At 43.2% G+C, this 19,874-nt stretch overlaps 1 gene segment (V, D, J or C); it reads right to left on the reverse strand.

Annotated features, from left to right (window-relative positions):
* Positions 1-981: 981 nt before the first annotated feature.
* On the reverse strand, positions 982-18,628 carry LOC139235349 (Ig heavy chain V region-like). The segment is given in 3 exon segments: positions 982-1,154; positions 18,093-18,455; positions 18,583-18,628. Coding segments are annotated over 3 exon segments (582 nt in total).
* Between the last annotated feature and the right edge of the window lie 1,246 nt (positions 18,629-19,874).

A 19,874-nucleotide genomic window follows, 5' to 3' on the forward strand; every position in this document is an offset into this window, starting at 1 on the left:
TCAAAGTCGTGGCCCACGAGCGAAGCAGAGTATAACAACAGTGGCGACGTGGCCCAGGAGAGGCGCAGCACAGAATAACAGAGGAGTTGCAGTGCAGCATTTAACAACAGCGGGATCGGGGCCCAAGGGAGGCGCAACAGTGCTTGGTCTGCTGTTGTCTTGGTAAATCCTTGCCACTGGACCAAGACCTGGCTCTGTCAAGCCCGTGTGGTGGCTGGTGTGCAACTCTCACCACACATTAAAAAATCAACGCGCAGGCATCTTCCACTCTTTAAAATACAACTCATTGTAACAGCTTTGAGCCCATCTTCTTTGCTGTGAAGAGCGTCATCTTCGTCACGAAGGTCTGCGTAGTAGTAGTAAATGTGATCTGGAAACTAGAACTGTGCACAGTACTCTGTGTCACATGGAGACAAGACTGTAATCAGTACGGTAAGTGTGACATGGAGACAAACCTGTAATCAGTACACTCAGAGTGATATGGGCACCAGAACTGGGCACAGTGCTCCAAATGTGATATGGAGACCAGACCTGTAATCATGCACTCAGAGCGATATGGGGACAAGAACTGAGCACAGTGCTCCAAATGTGATATGGAGATCAGACCTGTAATCTGTACACTCAGTGTGATATGGCGACCAGAACTGAGCATAATTCTCCAAGTGTGATATGAAGAACTGAATTAGGCGCAGTACTCCAAGTGTGATACGGAGACCATAACTGTGCACAGAGCACTAAGTGTGACATGGAGACCAGAACTGTGCACTCTAAGTCTGGTTTAAGCAAGTTGTATAGAAAACAATATAACTTCACTGCTTATCACAATTTGCATCCCTGTATCGCAAAACACTCGACTGGTATTTTGATGTTCCAGACTGACCCATTTCTTCGAACCTCGCAGTAGATTGTGCTGCTCCCCATCTCTGACTCGGTGATGGTTAACTGGCTGCTCAGGGTGTAGGCTCCCTTCTTGTTGAGCAGTCACGGGTAGGTCTTCAATCCAGTGGTGCTTTGCTCTTTATATTTCCTCCAAGAAAGGCTGGTGATTTCCGGGGAGTAATCCATTGCCAAACACCCGTAGGTGAATGGGCCGTCGATGTTGGGTTGTTCACAGGAGGACAGCAGGCCGTGGAGTATGGGTGCAGAAGGTGTCGCTGGGAAAGAATGGCCAATTGGACAAGTTAGACTCTGTAAGCAGAGCTTATAAGGTAACCAAGTATCGCGAAATTTGACTGCAGAATGAACTAATTCCATTATTTGCTGATCAAAACCTAAATCAGCATTTCAGTTGCTGTGGGTTGCGTGACCTGATGTGAAACGCCTCCATGTAACTCCTGTCTTTTACATAAGAAATGTCACGAGTCTTAAATGGGCATGTTGTCCAGGAGACGCCTTTGTACCGAGGGAATGCCAGAATATGGTATCGGGGACATCCTCCAGCTCTTGATCTCTTTTTATGGAACACTTCCCTCAATCTCCAACCATTTTAAGATTAGATTCGTTCATATCCTGTGCACCGAGTTCCTCCCTACATCCTTTTGCTATCAGCTTCTTATTATCAGCACAGAAGAAGACCATTCTATGAGAGCAAAATGTTGCCATCTCTGCATTTTACGATGCTGCATTAAAACTTACCATCTAGGCAAGTATTTGGTCAACTCTCAGAATCACTAACGGCCATACTGATGAAACATTGATATCGCATTCTGTGTCAGAATGCTAGATTGTAACTGCTTACGCCCCTATGAATCATCTTGGGACGTTTTACTAGGTTAAAGGCAATATATAAATGCAAGTTGTTGTTTTCAGGAGACACACTTGTTTCAATAGCAGCAGGGTTAGTTCTCCTAAGCGCACAACTCATACAGCTAGATGCCGGCATGTTTGTGAAGCATGACCCAGAATTATAAGATAATAAAATTTTACATCACAGAAGGAGCCTATTCGGTCCCTTCAGGCCTTTGAAAGATCTCTCCACCAATCCTGTTCTCCTTTCAATTCCCAATCCTCTTCATGATAGTTCAATTTTATCAAGCTATTATGGATTCTGAATGCATCCATCTTTCTAATAGAACATCCCATGTCCAAACAGTCCCCAGTGTAGAGTAATAGAATAAAACCTCTCCATGTATTCTATTACTGCTTATTTTCAAACTCTGCTTTTGACTCACCAATTCACTAACCTGGGAAATATGTTTCCCGAATCTCTTCATAAAACCCATCATAATTCCAACACCTGTCTATTAGACCTCATAAAAATCTTCTTTGTTCCCATGACAATAAAGGACGTTTACATTAAATAGTTGAAGTCTCTTTTAAATTGAAGTGAACAATTCAGACCATATTTTTGAACAGGGAACATTTGCACAGCATGATTTCTAAGAGTCAAGCTTCAGATGAAATTAGATTTATTCGAATCTATTTCTTTCCTTCTCAGAATTGGAGGAAGTGCGATGCGATGTGATTTGTACTCTATCCCTTGCTACAGATTGGATGTCTCCTGACCTTCCTCCTCCCATTCGTTCAACTTAATTTACAGAATTCCATACAAATCCAAAAGTTGATTATATGGAGCGATGCACTTTAAACGGTCCATTTCAATTTTCCAAATAGTTCTCCAACCTCCCGCCAAGGATAACAAGTGTTGCTTTCTGGGTCGTTACAGTCGATTATTGTTGCTGTTTGTTACTAAAATAATCTAAACATCACGATAGGTTTCTGCTCTAAATATCAAATATTGGCAATCCTTTAGAATTATACATCGATTGTTTATCAGTGGCATCTACACACGGAAGGACTAAGAGTAACTAACGTGCTTACTGCTAATTTGGGTAAAGTTCGCTTCCGGTTTGTGCAGATTACTCAAACAGCTGCGGCGTATTGGTCTGATACTGGAAGCTCGGCCTTAAGTGGGAAGTAACAAAGAGGGGGGAGGATGGCAGATCGTGGAAGTATAGACTTTCAAGTAGCACTTCATCAAGTATCTCATAAAAGAATTATTTGGAAAAAAGGAACAAATGGGTTTAAAGGGATAGTGGTAACCTAGGTACTTAATTTTCTGAAGGAGAGAAGACTGAGAGTAGTGTTTACGAATTTTTTTTCTGACTGGAGTGAAATGGGGTCGCCCATGGGTATTTATTATGACCAGTGCTTTTCTTACATTATATATAAATTACCTGGACTTATTTATAGGGAGCATACTCTTAAAGTTTGTGGATAATGCAACATTTGGCAACGGAGTAACTAGTGAGCAGGATAGCAGTGAACTTCAGGAGGAAATAGGCAGAAATGTGGCTGATGCAATTTAATGCACATAAGTAACAGGGAGAGGAAATATAATCTAACTGGTACTATTTTGAGGTAGTGCAAGAGCAGAGAGACCTGGGGTGCCTATTCACATATCGTTGAATGTGACCGCACAATTTGATTACACAGCTAGAATGTATATGGGATAATTGGCTTTGTAATACGGCCATTGAATACAGAAAGATGGAAGTCATGCTAAACCGTTACAAATCATTGGTTAGGCATAGATGAAGTAGTGTATACAATTCTGACCACCACAATTTAGGAAGGATAACTAGGCCTTGAAGTAGGTAGAGAAGAGGTTAACAATGATGGTAGCAGGGATGAGAGACTTTATTTATGTGGATACATTCGAAAAGCCAGGAATGTTCCTTACAGGAGATAAGGTTAAAGGGGTGACCTTACAGAGGAGTTTGAAATTGTGAGAGGTTTTGTCACAGTAAGTAAGGAAAAATGATTTCCTCTGGCGAGGTTGGTAACAAAAGGACACAGCTTTAAAATAATTGGCAAAGGATCTACAGGGGAAATTATTTCTTTTTTCAAAGAAAGTGTTGCAATTTCTGGAATTCACTAGGCAACTGGACGTGTACTTGTAGAGAACTCATTTGGAGTGTTACGAGGAAAAAGCTGGGCATGGATTTTGGACAGCTCTTTCAGAGCCAGTACAGACAAAGCGGGCCAAAGATTCTATGCTCTGAGATTCTTAGTTCCCATATGACAGACTGATTGCAAAAATAAAACTCCATGATATCCAGGGCAAAGTGGCAAATTGGATCCCACATTGTGTCAGAGGCATGAAGGAAAGGGTAATGTTTGCTGGGTTTTTGGGGGACTGGAAGGCTGTTTCAGTGGAATTCCGCAGGTCCCTTGCATTTTGTGATATATATCAACGATTTGGACTTGAATGTAGGAAATATGATTTATACCTTTGCAGATGATATTAAAATAGGCGTGCTTGATAATGAACAAAAATTCAGTAGACTGGAGGAGCATATCAATGAACTGGTAAGATGCGCAGAAAAGTGGCAAATGGATTTCAATCCGTAGAAGTGTGAGATCATGCATTTGCGGAGGGCAAACAAGGCAAGGGAATAAATATTAAATGGCAAGACACCGGGAAGTGTGGAGGAACAAAGGGACCTTAGATTGCAGGTGCACAGATACTTCAAGGTAGCAGGACAGCTAGGCATACGGAATGCTTGCCTTTATTACTCAAGGATAGAATACAAGAGCAGGGGGGTTACGCTTCAACAAGTGTAGAGAAGGGGCTTACGAGTATGTTGCCCAGTCTGGAAAGTTTTAGCTTTGAGAAAAGATTGAATAGGCTGGGTTTGTTTTCCTTGGAACAGCGGAGACGGAGGGGTGATCTTATTGTGGTGCATATAATTATGAGGGGCCGAGATAACGTGGATAAGGAAGGACCTATTTCCCTTGGCAGAGGGATGAACAACAAAGTGACATCGATTTAACGGAACTGGTAAGCGATTTAGCGGAGGTATCAGGGAAATTTCTTCACCCAGAGGGTGGTGGGGGTCTGGACCTCCTTGCTTGAAAGAGTGCTGGAGGCAGACGCCCAAATCAGATTTAACGGGTGCTTGGGTGTGCACTTGAAGTGAAGTAACATGCAGGGCACGGACCAAGAGCTGGAAAGCGAGTTTCAGCTGGATAACTGGAAACCCAAAATGGCCTTCTTCTGTGCTGTAAATGTCTACGATGAATCTATGATTCTACTTCACTCAGCTGAATTAATTCTCCCAGATTAAATTGGAGGAAACGATTTATAATATTGAACACCTCTATCAGATCTATGTTAATTGTTTGTTATAATGCGAGAGGAAATTATAAATAAAGGGCCTGAGGAAGTTGACGCAAAGGATTCAGGTGGAAACCATCACACTGCCTGAAAGAATATTGTAAATGACAACTCATCAAAGCTCACTATACCTCTTTAAATGTATCAGATAAGTGCAGGCCAGTAACTGTGTGGCGTGTGTTGTGACCCACTTAAATAGATGCATCTCAACCGAGTTTGCCCCTTTGTAACTTAAAAAAATGCATTTTACCTAAATAATGCTTTCACACACAAGGTTCCCATGATGGTTATTTGAAGCGGAAGTCTCGATATTCACCATTTAAATTTTCCAAATAGCTTCCAGCCTTCCATCAGACCAGAAGAGGTGCTGCCTTCTGGAACGTTACAATCACGTCCTGAAACTGTTTGCTCTGAAAGTGAGCTCACGATCAGGCCACTCTCATTCAATCATTTTCTGATACTCAAGATGTTTAAAATGGACTAATTCATTAAAAATTGGGCAGGTTTCTTTTGCAATAAGGTTAAATTCAAACAGTGCGGGGTTGATTCTTTGGAGCAACGGCACGTTTTATTTTTATATATCTGTCTCGAGAACTCACACTTTATAATTTTGATGCAGATTGACATTCCTTGAACAACACTGGAAAAATCACTCTCAGGTCTGTTAAAGTACATATAATAGAGATTAAAACTCCCTTTGCAGCGCTCTATGGTCAAGTCTAGCAAGAGATACATTCTGAGCAAAGCCAATTCTAGAAACGCTCCTGGTGAGGTTAAATACAGAGTAAAGCTCCCTGTACACTGTCCCATCAGATACTCCCAGGGCAGGTACTGCACGGGATAAACACAGAGTAAAGCTCCCCGTACGCTTTCCCATCAAACACTCCCAGGGCAAGTACAAGACGCGTTATAGTAAATTCTTCCTCCACACTGTCCCATCAAAAACACACGCGACAGTTACAGCACGGGTTAGATATAGAAACCCTCTCTACATTGCACAGTGAACAACACCAATGGCAGGTACGGCACGGGTTAGGAACCGATTAAAGCTCATTCTATAGTTTGCCCGAAGTGTTTTGGAACTGTTTATTCTGAATATCACACACTGAATCCATTTCCGAGTCGCCCCCTCAAACTTAAATTGAAACTATCGTAATTCTTACAGATAAAAGCTTCTGAAATAACTGAGACAAATTGTACTGCATGAAACAGAGGAGGCAGGTTTACAACCAGTTAGGAGGACTCCTGATTCTCACACAGAAACATAGACGCACAAAAACAGAGCAGGCACAACCGGTGGAACAATCGTGTTCTCAGCAGATAGATCGGTTCGCTCTGTCAAGTTTATTAAACTGATTCCTAATTGATCTCTTCTCAATTTGCGCCCAACTCAAGTCTGCACGTGCTTTGAAATTAAAATGATATTAATTTGGAAAAAGTCGCTTCGACTTCCAGTCGTTTCTCTCTCCCTGTCTATAACCTCACAAACCGTGGAAGATTTAATTTCCCTGAAAAAATTATATCAGATTTTCACAAATCGCGAGACATTTACATTTAAAACCGATTACCCACAAGTTTATTATAAGTTAATAACTAAATATAACCTGCAAAATCATCGATGTGTCGATCATTAAAACCTGTGGCGACACATTATGGACCTGAGCACGACTAAGTAAGACTGAATTTCATAACATAATAAGAACATAGAAATTAGAAACAGGAGTAGGCCATATAGCCCCTCGAGCCTGCTCCTCCATTCAACAAGATCATGGCTGATCTGGCCGTGGACTCAGCTCCTCTTACCCGCCCGCTCCCCATAACCCTTAATTCCCTTATTGGTTAAAAACCTATCTATCTGTGATTTGAATACATTCAATGAGCTAACCTCAACTGCTTCCTTGGGCAGAAAATTCGACAGATTCACAACCCTCTGGGAGAAGAAATTCCTTCTCAACTCGGTTTTAAATTGGCTCCCCCGTATTTTGAGGTTGTGCCCCCTAGTTCTAGTCTCCCCGACCAATGGAAACAACCTCTCTGCATCTATCTTGTCTATCCCTTTCATTATTTTAAATGTTTCTATAAGATCACCCCTCATCCTTCTGAACTCGAACGAGGAAAAACCCATCTACTCAATCGATTATCATAAGGTAACCCCCTCATCTCCGGAATCAGCCTAGTGAATCGTCTCTGTACCCCCTCCAAAGCTAGTATATCCTTACTCACCAATACCCTGTACAGTTGCAGCAGGACCTCCCTGCTTTTGTACTCCATCCCTCTCGGAATGAAGGCCAACATTCCTTTCGCCTTGCTGATTGCATGCTGCACCTGCAAACTAAATTTTTGGGATTCATGCACAAGGATCCCCAGGTCCCTCTGTACCGCAGCATGTTGTAATTTCTCCCCATTCAAATAATATTCCCTTTTACTGTGTTTTTTCCAAGGTGGATGACCTCACAGTTTCCAACATTGTATTCCATCTTCCAAACCTTAGCCCATTTGCTTAACCTATCTAAATCTGTTTGCAGCCTCTCTGTGTCCTCTACACAACCCGCATTCCCACTAATCTTTGTGTCATCTGCAAATGTTGTTATACTTCACTCTGTTCCCTCTTCCAGTTCATCTATGTATATTATAAACAGTCGTGGTCTCAGCACCGATTCCTGCGGCACACCACTAACCACCGATTAACAACCTGAAAAGGACCCATTTATCCGGACTCTCTGCTTTCTGTTAGTTAGCCAATTCTCTATCCATGCTAATACATTTCCTCTAACTCTGCGTACCTTTACCTTCTGCAGTAACGTTTTGTGTGGCACCTTATCGAATGCCTTTTGGAAATCCAAATACACCACATCCATCATTACACCTCTATCCACCATGCTCATTATATCCTCAAAGAATTCCACTAATTTAGTTAAACATGATTTCCCCTTCACGAATCCATGTTGCATCTGCTTGATTGCACTATTCCTATCTAGATGTCCCGCTATTTCTTCCTTAATGATATCTTCAAGCATTTTCCCCACTACAGATGTTAAACTAACTGGCCTATAGTTACCTGCCTTTTGTTGCCCCTTTTTTAAACAGAGGCGTTACATTTACTGCTTTCCAATCCGATGATACCTCCCCAGATTCCAGAGAATTTTGGTCGATTATAACGAATGCATCTGCTATAACTTCCGCCATCTCTTTCAATACCCTGGGATGCATTTCATCAGTAAGATATGTATTGTTTTCTAAATTCATTTTCGACATAATTTAACATTCTCTCCAACCCGTGAAATTTTGCAGTAACTGTAATCCTATCCAGTGTACAACTCAGTTGTGAAAGGTCGTTTATGTTCAATAAATTTGCACTGATATTATATTTTAAGAGAACATTGATGTTATCTGAATTATAATACAATTAGTTGTTATTCATTTTAATCATGTTTCTAACTGTTAACTTGTGATCAATTACGGTTTCAGTTATATTAACATGGCACTTACCAATATTAAAATATTATGAATCATATTAATAGTTACAGACATTTAGACGTATATGTTATTTTTACTTAAATTAATTTGAAAAAGTTAAAACAGTCACTAATTCCAACAGATTCCCACTCTCTATATACACACTTGCAAACTGCATGTTACTGAACTCTCTGAGACAACATGAACTCCATATTTTCTCAGACTGCATTCCACATGATGGATTTAGGAGTGGACTATTTGAAATAGTTCAAATTCTGGCCCTGGTTCCATCTCACTAACTACCGATGGGCTGTAACGCAGTGTGTTTACTAAATCAGGGTACTCCAGTTCAAACATTAACCTCAATCTTAACTATAAAATAATGTTTTATGAAGTAAAAGCAACAGGCAGTCAGTAACAGAGTCCCGGCTGTTTAATAACACAGTCAATCTTTTTATTTTATACTCCCGTAATTAACAGAATGCCCGTAAATTAATTATTAAATATATTCGGCTATTTATTGAAACTACGTTCGAGAATGATCAAAAAAACTGGCGGGGAACAAATCATTCAGACCATCTGCGACACTGAAATGCAATGAGCAAATGGAGGAGAGATTTTGGTGATCAATTTCCATGAATGAGAATTAAATATAATTCTCAGATGTAATTTGTTCACTTTCGATAACAGCACTGTCGATAAAAGTGGAAGACAGGATGTTGTTATTCAATTCAAAAATAACAATGACCTTTAGTAATTAAATTAATCTGCTTGAATTATCAGTGGGTTATGTGCCTGTCTCCAGCGTTACTCAGTTTAAATAGAATCATATGAACAATGCTTTGACTGCCAGCGACACTGAAATGCAATGAACAAGTAGAGGAGAGATTGTGTTGATAAATTTATTATGAATGAGAAGTAAATATATCTCCCAGTTGCAATCTGTTCACTGTCTATAATTCTGTTCCGTTTGCAGCACAGCCATGGGGACAGCGTGTTGTTATTCAATTCATGATCTTAACAACGATTTCAGGTTAGTTTACTGATAATTGGCTCGCTATCAAACAACAAATAATACGGACGAAATTACACAGTTTCGGCTGAACAATAAGAATTTAATAACCCGACAGATTTATGACATTTACAAACTGCAATTTACAACGCGCATGTAATTGACAATCTGTGTAAAACAGGGAGGTAACAATTAATTTTAAACATTTATTTTTTTATCTCATTCAACTGTGGTGGAATCAGTCCGACATTAATAAAATAATTTCAAGCTTAATTAGAAATGAACTCTGTCATGTATCTCACATTACTGTACATAACTGTATCTTACCATGCTATAACTGACTGTAACTAGATATGACCTGTAACCACAAGCATACATTACCATCAGGGGTGCACTTGCAGGCGACACTGCATAGCTGCTCCACACAGGTATATAAAGAGAGGTCTCAGGCATTGTGCGGCATTCGAGAGCTGTGAAACAAAGGTGCAGGTCCTGAGTGACCTTGACTTCAGCATGTGCCTCGTGTGAGTCTGTCCTCCAGGGACAGGACTTTACAGTTGCGACGAGTTACAGCATCACATAATGCACAGAATGGCGACCAATGGCTCAGATGAAAAATACAATGCTGGAGATAATTGGGACGACTTTATAGAAAGCCTCCAGTAAAGCGTTGTAACCAAAGACTGCTTAGGCGACGATAAGGCAGACAAGAGAAGAGCCCATCTCTTGACCAGCTGTGGCACGAAAACATACGCATTAATGAAGGAGTTGCTGGCACCCGAGAAACCAGCAAGCAAGTCGTTTGAGGAGTTGAGCACACTGGTGAGAGACCATCTGAAGCCAGCGAGCAGCCTACACGTGGCCAGACACATATTGTACAACTACAGACGCTGTGTGGGCCAGAGCATACCCGACATTGTGGCAGAACTTCGGAGGCTGACTAGATTATGTGAGTTCTCCAATGAACTAAGGAGACAAGTACTGAGAGACTTTTTTATTGAAGGAATAGGCCACGCAGGCATATTTTGAAAGCTCATGGAGACCAAGAACTTGATCCTAGAGGTACCAGCACTAGTTGCACAGACATTCTTCGCAGGAGAAGAAGAAACGAGGTTGATCTACACTGCAGGTACGACAACTAACGAAACATCGAACAAAGGATTCACAGCGTGAAACAAGCCGCTACCCCACACACAGACAAAGGCAGGAGAGCAGGCCCTCAACAGCAGGCAGTGGCGCCAGAAGCCACCAAGGGCCACAAGAACGGCCGTTCACACCTCATCAAGCAACAATGCGATCAATCAACTATAAACTGAGAGAAGCTCAAGAGTGATCAGTTAGACGCAGCTCTTCCTTCGGAAACAATGGAAGCGGTTTGTGCTGGGGATGTAGGGGAAGGCACTCATCAATTTCAGCATGCCGTTTGCAGAAACTGCAACTATACTGGGCATCTGGTGCGCATGCGCAGAAAAACAGCAGCTCGGCTTGTATGCGCATCAGAAGGGTCGGAATGCAGACCAGAAGACAGTGGGGACAGTGCCCGCGACACCGAGGTACAATGGGTCAACACGATCACAAGATGCCTCCAATAATGATGAGGTTCCTACTCAACGGGATACCCGTAAACATGGAACTGGATATGGGAGCGAGTCAATCTCCCATTACCGCTCATCAATTTGAACAGCTGGGGCCGCACTATAGCAACAGATCAAAACTCACAAGGATCGACACCAAACTAAGGACCTATCGGAAAGAAATCATCCCAGTCCTTGGCAGCGCCATGCTCTCACTCACACACAAAGGGAGAACGAACCGACTTCCCCTGTGGATTGTCTCCGAAGATCTCCCAGGACTGTTGGGGAGAAGCTGGCTGGCAAAACTTAATTGGAAATCGGATGATGTTCGCGCCATGTCATTAAACAAGGCATGCTTATAATCCAAGGTCCCACGCTACAGGGCCGCCTGTCGTCAAATACCAACAATTATACTGAACGAAACAGACAGCCTAGGTGAGATACCAACAAACACACCGAAAGAAATCGTCCCAGTCCTTGGCAGAGCCATGCTCTCAGTCACACACAAAGGGACAGTGAACCGACTTCTCCTGTGGATTGTCCCTGAAGATCTCCCATTACTGCTGGCAAAACTAACTTGAAAATGCGATGATGTTCATGCCATGTCGTCAGAGGAACGGACCTCCTGCTCAACAGTTCTAAGTCGATTTGAACAGCTCTTTCAGCAAGGTGTGGGTAACTTCAAAGGGGCTAAAGTTAAAATGGACATCACACAGGATGCTAAACCGGTCCATCAAAAGGCTAGAGCTGTGCCCTATGTGATGAGGGAAAAGAATGAACATGAATTGGACAGGCTTCTGCGGGAAGGCATTGTCTCAGCCTTGGAATTTAGCGACTGGGCAAATCCCATCGTCCCAGTCATGAAGCCTGATGGATCCGTACGAATCAGTGGGGATTACAAATCTAGCAAAAACAGAGTCTCCCTACAGGACCAATACCTGCTGCCCAGAGCGGAGGATACATTTGCCACATTGGCTGGAGGAAAACTTTTCTCGAAACTAGACCTCACATCTGTGTACATGACGCAAGAACTGACCGAAGAGTCTAAGCGACTCACCACCATCAAAACATATCGAGGCCTTTTCATGTACAATCGATGCCCATTCGGCATCAGGTCGGCAGCTGCTATATTCCAGCGCAACATGGAGAGTCTGCTCAAGTCCATCCCAGGGACGGTTGTGTTTCAAGATGATATACTTATCACGGGCAGGGGCACCGTCTCCCATCGCTGCAATTTGGAGGAATTACTAAAGCGATTGGATTGGATAGGCCTAAGAGTTAATAAATCGAAGGTTCTGTTTCTCACGCACGAGGTTGAATTTTTGGGCAGACGGATTGCCGCTGATGGAATCCGCCCAACAGAATCCAAAACCGAAGCAATTTGTCTGGCACCCATGCCCCGGAATGTCTCAGAACTGCGCGCCTTTCTCGGGCTACTCAATTACTTTGGGAACTTTATGCAGAAATTAAGCACGTTGCTGGAGCCTCTCCACGTGCTACTCAGAAAGGGGTGCGAATGGTTTTGGGGGGACGCCCAGGAACGCGCCTTCAATAAGGCATGCAACCTTCTATGTTCCAACAGTGTTTTTTTTTGATCCAGATAAAAAACTAGTTCTTACATGTGATGCGTCAGCATATGGGATCGGCTGTGTTTTACAGCATGTCAATGTTGTGGGTAAATTACAACCCATAGCTTATGCCTCCAGATCACTTTCGCGGGCGTAGCGCGGGTACGGTATGGTGGTGAAGGAGGCGCTCGCGTGCATGTACGGTGTCAAAAAGATGCACCTATACCTTTTCGGAGCCAAGTTCGCGTTAGAAAGCGACCACAAGCCGCTCACGTCCCTACTATCTGAGAGCAAGGCAATAAACGCCAAAGCCTCGGCGCGCATTCAATGGTGGGCACTCATGCTGGCGTCTTACGACTACATAATTCGGCACATACCAGGCACAGACAACTGTGCCGACGCGATTAGCAGGCTACCCCTGGTGACCACGGAAGGGTCTGACGAACAGGACTGTGAGATAGTCATGGCAATCAATGCCTCTGAGTCCACAGGTTCGCCCATGACGGCTCGCCAAATTAGAGCCTGGTCGACCAGCGACCCCACGTTATCCTTAGTCAAACGATGTGTCTTAACTGGTGACTGGGCAGAGGCTCGCGATGTCTGCCCTGAGGAGATCAAAGCTTTCCATAGGCACATGCAAGAACTATCACTACAGGCTGACTGCCTGATGTGGGGCAGCTGAGTAGTTATGCCTCTGCGAGGCAGAGAGGCATTTGTCCGGGAGTACCACCACGAGCATCCGGGGATCATTCTCATGAAGGCCACTGCCAGATCCCACGTTTGGTGGCCTGGCATTGATGCGGACTTGGATCTCTGCGTCCGACGGTGCACTATTTGTGCCCAATTCAGTAATGCCCCCAGAGAGGCCCCCTGAACCCCTGGTCCTGGCCAACCAAACCGTAGTCCCGTAGTCATGGGCAAAATGTTCCTCGTAGTTGTCGATGCATTTTCAAAGTGTATCAAATGCACCATTTTAAACTCGAGCACCACCTCCACCACTGTGGAGAGCCTTGGGACCATGTTTGCAACGCACGGAATTACTGACATATTGGTCAGTGATAATGGTCCGTGCTTCACCAGCGCAGAATTTCAAGATTTTATAGTTGATCACGGCATAAATCATGTTAACTGAACCTTTCAAGCCGGCCTCCAATGGCCAGGTGGAGCGAGCAGTGCAAATCATTAAACAAGGCATGCTTAAAATCCAAGGTCCCACGCTACAGGTCCGCCTGTCGTCAAATACCAACAATCATACTGAACGAAACAGACAGCCCAGGTGAGATACCAACAAACACACCGAAATAAATTGTCCCAGTCCTTGGAAGCGCCATGCTCTCAGTCACATACAAAGGGACAGTGAACCAACTTCCCCTGTGGATTGTCCCTGGAGATCTCCCAGCACTGCTGGCAAAACTAAATTGGAAATGGGATGATGTTCATGCCATGTCGTCAGAGGAACGGACCTCCTGCTCAACAGTTCTAAGTCGATTTGAACATCTCTTTCAGCAAGGTGTGGGTACCTTCAAAGGGGCTAAAGTTAAAATGTACATCACACAGGATGCTAGACCGGTCCATCAAAAGGCTAGAGATGTGCCCTATGTGTTGCGGGAAAAGAATTAACATGAACTGGACAGGCTTCTGCGGGAAGGCATTGTCTCAGCCGTGAAATTTAGCGAATGGGCAAATCCCATCAACCCAGTCATGAAACCAGATGGATCCGTTCGAATCTATGGTGATTACAAATCTACCATAAACAGAGTCTCCCTACAGGACCAATACCTGCTGCCCAGAGCGGAGGATGTATTTGCCACATTGGCTGGAGGAAAACTTTTCTCGAAACTAGACCTCACATCTGCATACATGACGCAAGAACTGACCGAAGTGTCGAAGTGACTCACCACCATCAACACATATCGAGGCGTTTTGATGCACAATCGATGCCCATTCGGCATCAGGTCGGCAGCTGCTATATTCCAGCGCAACATGGAGAGTCTGCTCAAGTCCATCCCGGGGAAAGTTGTGTTTCAAGACAACAAACTTATCACGGGCATGGACACCGACTCCCATCTCTGCAATTTGGAGGAAGTACAAAAGCGGTTGATTCAGGTAGGCCTAAGAGTTAAGAAATCGAAGGGTCTGTTTGTCGCACCCGAGGTTGAATTTTTGGGCAGACAGATTGCCGCTGATGGAATCCGCCCAACAGAATGCAAAACTGAAGCAATTCGTCTGGCACCCACGCCCCCGAATGTTTCAGAACTGCACGCCTTTCTCGGGCTACTCAAATACTTTGGGAATTTTAATGCAGAAATTAGGCATGCTGCTGGAGCCTCTCCACGTGCTACTCAGAAAGAGGTGTGATTGGTTTTGGGGGACGCCCAGGAATGCGCCTTCATTAAGGCACGCAACCTTCTATGTTCCAACAGTGTTTTGGCTTTTTTTGAACCAGGTAAAAAGCTAGTTCTTACATTTGATGCATCAGCTTACGGGGTCGGGTGCATTTTACAGCACGTCAATGGTGAGGGTAAATTACAACCCATAGCTTATGCCTCCGGATCATTTTCGCGGGCTGAGCGCTGGTACGCTATTGTGGAGAAGGAGGTGCTCGCTTGCGTTAACCCTGTCATAAAGATGCACCAATACCTTTTTGGGGCCAGGTTCGTGTTAGAAACCGACCACAAGCCCCTCACGTCCCTACTATCTGAGATCAAGGCAATAAACACCAACGCCTCGGCGCGCATTCAGCGGTGGGCACTCATGCTGGCGTCTTACAATGCACAATAAGGCACAGACCAGGCACAGACAACTGAGCCAACGCGCTTAGCAGGCTACCCCTGACGAGCACGGAATTGTCTGAAGAACAGAACTGATACGAGAGACTGCTGCTGGCATACAGATCTCGTCCGCATTCATTCACTGGGGTTCCCCCGGCGCAACTATTAATGAAACAGACCTTAAAGACAAGGCACTCGTTAATCCTCCCAGACATGCATTAAATCGATGAGGCAAAGCGCCGTAGGCTAACTGAGTACGATAACCGAAATTCGAGGGGGAGGTGGAATGAGATAGGGGACAAAGTATTTGTTCTAAACTATGGCAGGGGTCCCAAATGGATTGCAGGGACAGTAACAGGCACGGAAGGAAACACGCTACTGGTGGTACAAATGGAAAATGGCCAAACCTGCCGCAGACATGTAGTCCAAGTAAAAAGTAGATTCATCAACAACACTGCAGAACCAGAGGTAGACTACAATGTGGAACTCACACCACTCCTGCTTGACAGACAGAGGGAACAACCTGAATAAAGGGCTATCTCAATAGACAGCCCAGGCGAGATACCAACTATCAGACTGATCGAAACAGAGAGCCCAGGCGAGATACCAACAATCACACCAAAAGAAAAACAAGCACCAAGGGAAACAACTGAACCACAACTAAGATGCTCCACGCGAGAGCATAGACCACCTGAGAGATTGAATCTATAAAGACAATAATACCTTGGGGGAGGGTGATATCATGTATCTCACATTACTGTACATAACTGTATCTTACCACGCTATAGATGTCTGTAACTAGATATGACCTTTAACCACAAGCATAACTTACCACCAGGGGTGCACTTTCAGGAGACACTGCATACCTGTTCCACACAGATGTATAAAGAGAGGTCTCAGGCAAGTGCGGAATTCGAGAGCTGTGAAATAATGGTGAAGGTCCTGAGTGACCTTGACTTCAGCATATGCCTCGTGTGAGTCTGTCCTCCAGGGACAGGACTTTACAGTCTCCATGCTCTTAAATTTTCTGCTGACGTTAATTGTGACCAGTGCGCAGCAGAATTTTGGAATGTGACTCATGTTTAATGCATTAATATTAATGTTATACTATGTTTAGTGATACTGGGCAATATTACTGCATTATAATAGTTTGAGTGATATTAATTCAACTCTCCTTAAACCTGCACATTTTTAGTTGAATAATTCATAATTACAGTAAAATTTCATGTATGTGTGCACCTTAAAGAGTTGATTAACTGTTGAATCTGTAATTATCACTGAAATACACAGATGGAGTAAATTATTTGATTTATAAAACCTACTTGTTGTCTGCCTACAATAATCTTTCAAACAGTTTATAACGGATCCTAAAAACCTGTAGCAGTTCGATGTCACTGAGATTAAACATTGCACAGAGCCAAACAGTTTCACAAAGTTTAGTTATTCCAATCCACACAGCCCAACACTCTGCGAAGCAGATAAATAGCAAATCACAGCATTTAGAGACTGAATCCCGCAACTGGACGTTTCGTGAAGAAGCAGCTTAATTCTGTAAACCCTTTCAGGATAATCAAATGTAATTTTGGCAAAAAGAACCTCACTACAGAATCCACTGAACCCGTCTATCACTGAACGAAATAATTATTGAATTAAGCAGAGGTATAAAATAATGACAGCAGATTTGTGAGTAGACAGATCATGCTTAACAAATTGAAATTGATATAGGATATTGTTGTACTATTGCGTGCTAGTACTGCATTATAATAATTTAATTTATATTAATTTAAAGATGTTTCAATGTACAAAATTGTTAATTAAGTGGTTATTACATACAGTAAATTCCACGTTTTAAATATGACCGATAGTGAACATTAGATTATTCGATGACAATGGTAAATATCTGAAATAAAAGATGGTTAAAATATCTGAAGATTATTTTTGACTGCTAAAGCTATCTGTGTTTTGCCTAAGATCTTATTTCAAACATATTGAAGCATAATATTTACATTTGGTCTGAAAAACAGAACTCATTAGATGTCACTGACAGTAAACATTGCAGAAGCACCAAACCATTTAACAACCATTGGGCATTAAAAGTAACCCAGGTGCACACTCTGATCAACAGAAAAACACCAAATGGATGTGTGCCCCCCCCCCCCCCCCACCGACCTCCTATTTCACGAACCTGGTATTGCAGTACTTCCAGGAATGGTGCAGTGGCTCTAGGCCTTTTGGCTAAGAGCATTGGCGCAGAGTGATCCTTGAATGGGCCCAAGGTGACCTCTGGTGTTTGTAATCTGAATAGATGATCTGACAAAGAATTGGAAAGATTGGCAATGAATAAATAAAAAAAAAATAAACACCAAATCACATCAATCAGGGGCTCAATCGCTCACCATCATTTTCTGTGGAGAAGCAGTTTAGTTCCATAAATGTTTTGCAGCAGTATCACATAAAACATTGCAGAAAATCTCAAAACAGAACCCAGCGAACCCAAGTTTCAGTGAATGAATGAATTATTGAAATAAACAGAAATATAAAATAAAGACTCAAATCCAACAGTTACCGAATCAGTGTATGTTTTTTGTTAACCTGTAGTCACTGTCACCATGGTCCCCTGTCGCCACTCGGCGAGAGAGTACCAGCCAACGTCTCTTCCACAGTAATAGATGGCGGTGTCTTCGGACCTCAGATTCTTCATAGTCAACGTGAAGATACTGTTTGAAGGGTCTTTCGATGCACTAAATCGGCTCTCAATCTCTGGGGCATAATATGAGCTCGACGGACTGTTGAAGTAAACCAGCCACTCCAGCCCCTGTCCTGGAATATGGCGGACCCAGCTCATCCAGTCGCTGCCAAGACTGAGCCCGCTGGATTTAAAGTTCAAAGTCATGGAGCCTCCGGGAATCCTAGTCTCTGCCTCGGGCTGAGTCAACACAACATCCGTGTGGATACCTGTGAAAATAATCAAAACACCCGGAGGATTAATCCTGGAGAAATGATTCCTGACTCAATAATATTCCAGAGGAATGCTGAGAGTGAGACATTAACATTGAGAGACTGGACAATAAAAACTACTCACGGGTTAAAAAAGCCAGCAAAAGAGTAAGAGAAATCGCCAACCTCATCCTCCTGATAAAGTGTGGTAAATGGTTCAGGCAAGAACTCACTGAGGAAACCCGCTCCCGGACTGTTGTATTGCAGTCACAGTGACTGGCAGTTAAATAACCGGGAGATGGGGGCGAAGCTACAGGTGCCACCCATTGATTCACTGATAGAGGCGGCTTCTGGATCCACGTCACTCCTTCCACATCACCAACAGAATGGACACTGGGCTTATATTAATGGTGAACTGTGTATTAGTATCCAGGGAGAGTCATTTCGCGGTATGCTTTCAATGCAATATGTTATTTGTAATAAGTGGTAACATTACATTTGAGAATTTGTTAAGCATTACTTTGTGGATTGAAATCATTGTATTTCCTCACTCCCTTATAGGGGACAGCAATAACGAAGTTTTATTTACATTATCAGGGTCTAAAGGCACTGCCAGCATGTGTTGCTCCATCTCCTGGTACCTGTCGCCTCATTCTCTACCAATAAACTATCCCCTATAATATGAATTCCTTGGTCTTTATAACTGAATGCAGGAGATGGGTAAAGTGGATCCCCATAGCTCTACGATTTGGGCCAAGAGATGAATAAAAACCACCCACATGCCAGAAGTGTCTCTCATTGCTTTTCTCTAATCGCCCCTGAGTCTGGGACGCTAAGACAGTCCTTTATAAAATTAGTTGATAATAAGTCCGCTTGCCTGATAGTTAAGCAGCGAGTTGTGGAGACACATAATAAGGTGGGGCCCGCACGCTTCAGTTCAGCTTTTTAGGAGAGAAGCTGGTAAATCAGATCTGATAATGTGATCAGAAAACTCCGGCATCCAAATCCTTACAACTAACTTTAATTGCACCCGAATTTGTAACACACAAGGGTATCAGGAACACAGTATGCCAGAACATAGCAGTAGGTTACAGAATATCACAGGAATAAATGCTTTATCTCACGCTGAAACATTTCTCTACCCATTGGTAGCCGGGCTGAGAGGGGTGTTCAGGGATCCAAATAAGCCAATATTACATTGCACAGTGCGCAGCTGCTGATCAGTAATAAGGGAGACTTTAGTTTAATCAGGAGCAGAATTATGTGAGAATATTCAACGGAGTGCAGCGGATTCGAGGTAATGCCACCTCTGTTTTATTTACTTTGCGATTCCGACTCATCTCCTTACAGTGTGGGGTGGGGTCATTAAACCTCACTCCAGAAATTTGTGCTGTACTGAATAAAGGGAATGGATAATCTAGAAATGTCTTTATTTGG

This window comes from Pristiophorus japonicus, chromosome 23, assembly GCF_044704955.1.
Source record: "Pristiophorus japonicus isolate sPriJap1 chromosome 23, sPriJap1.hap1, whole genome shotgun sequence".
NCBI classification, from domain to species: Eukaryota; Metazoa; Chordata; class Chondrichthyes; family Pristiophoridae; genus Pristiophorus; species Pristiophorus japonicus.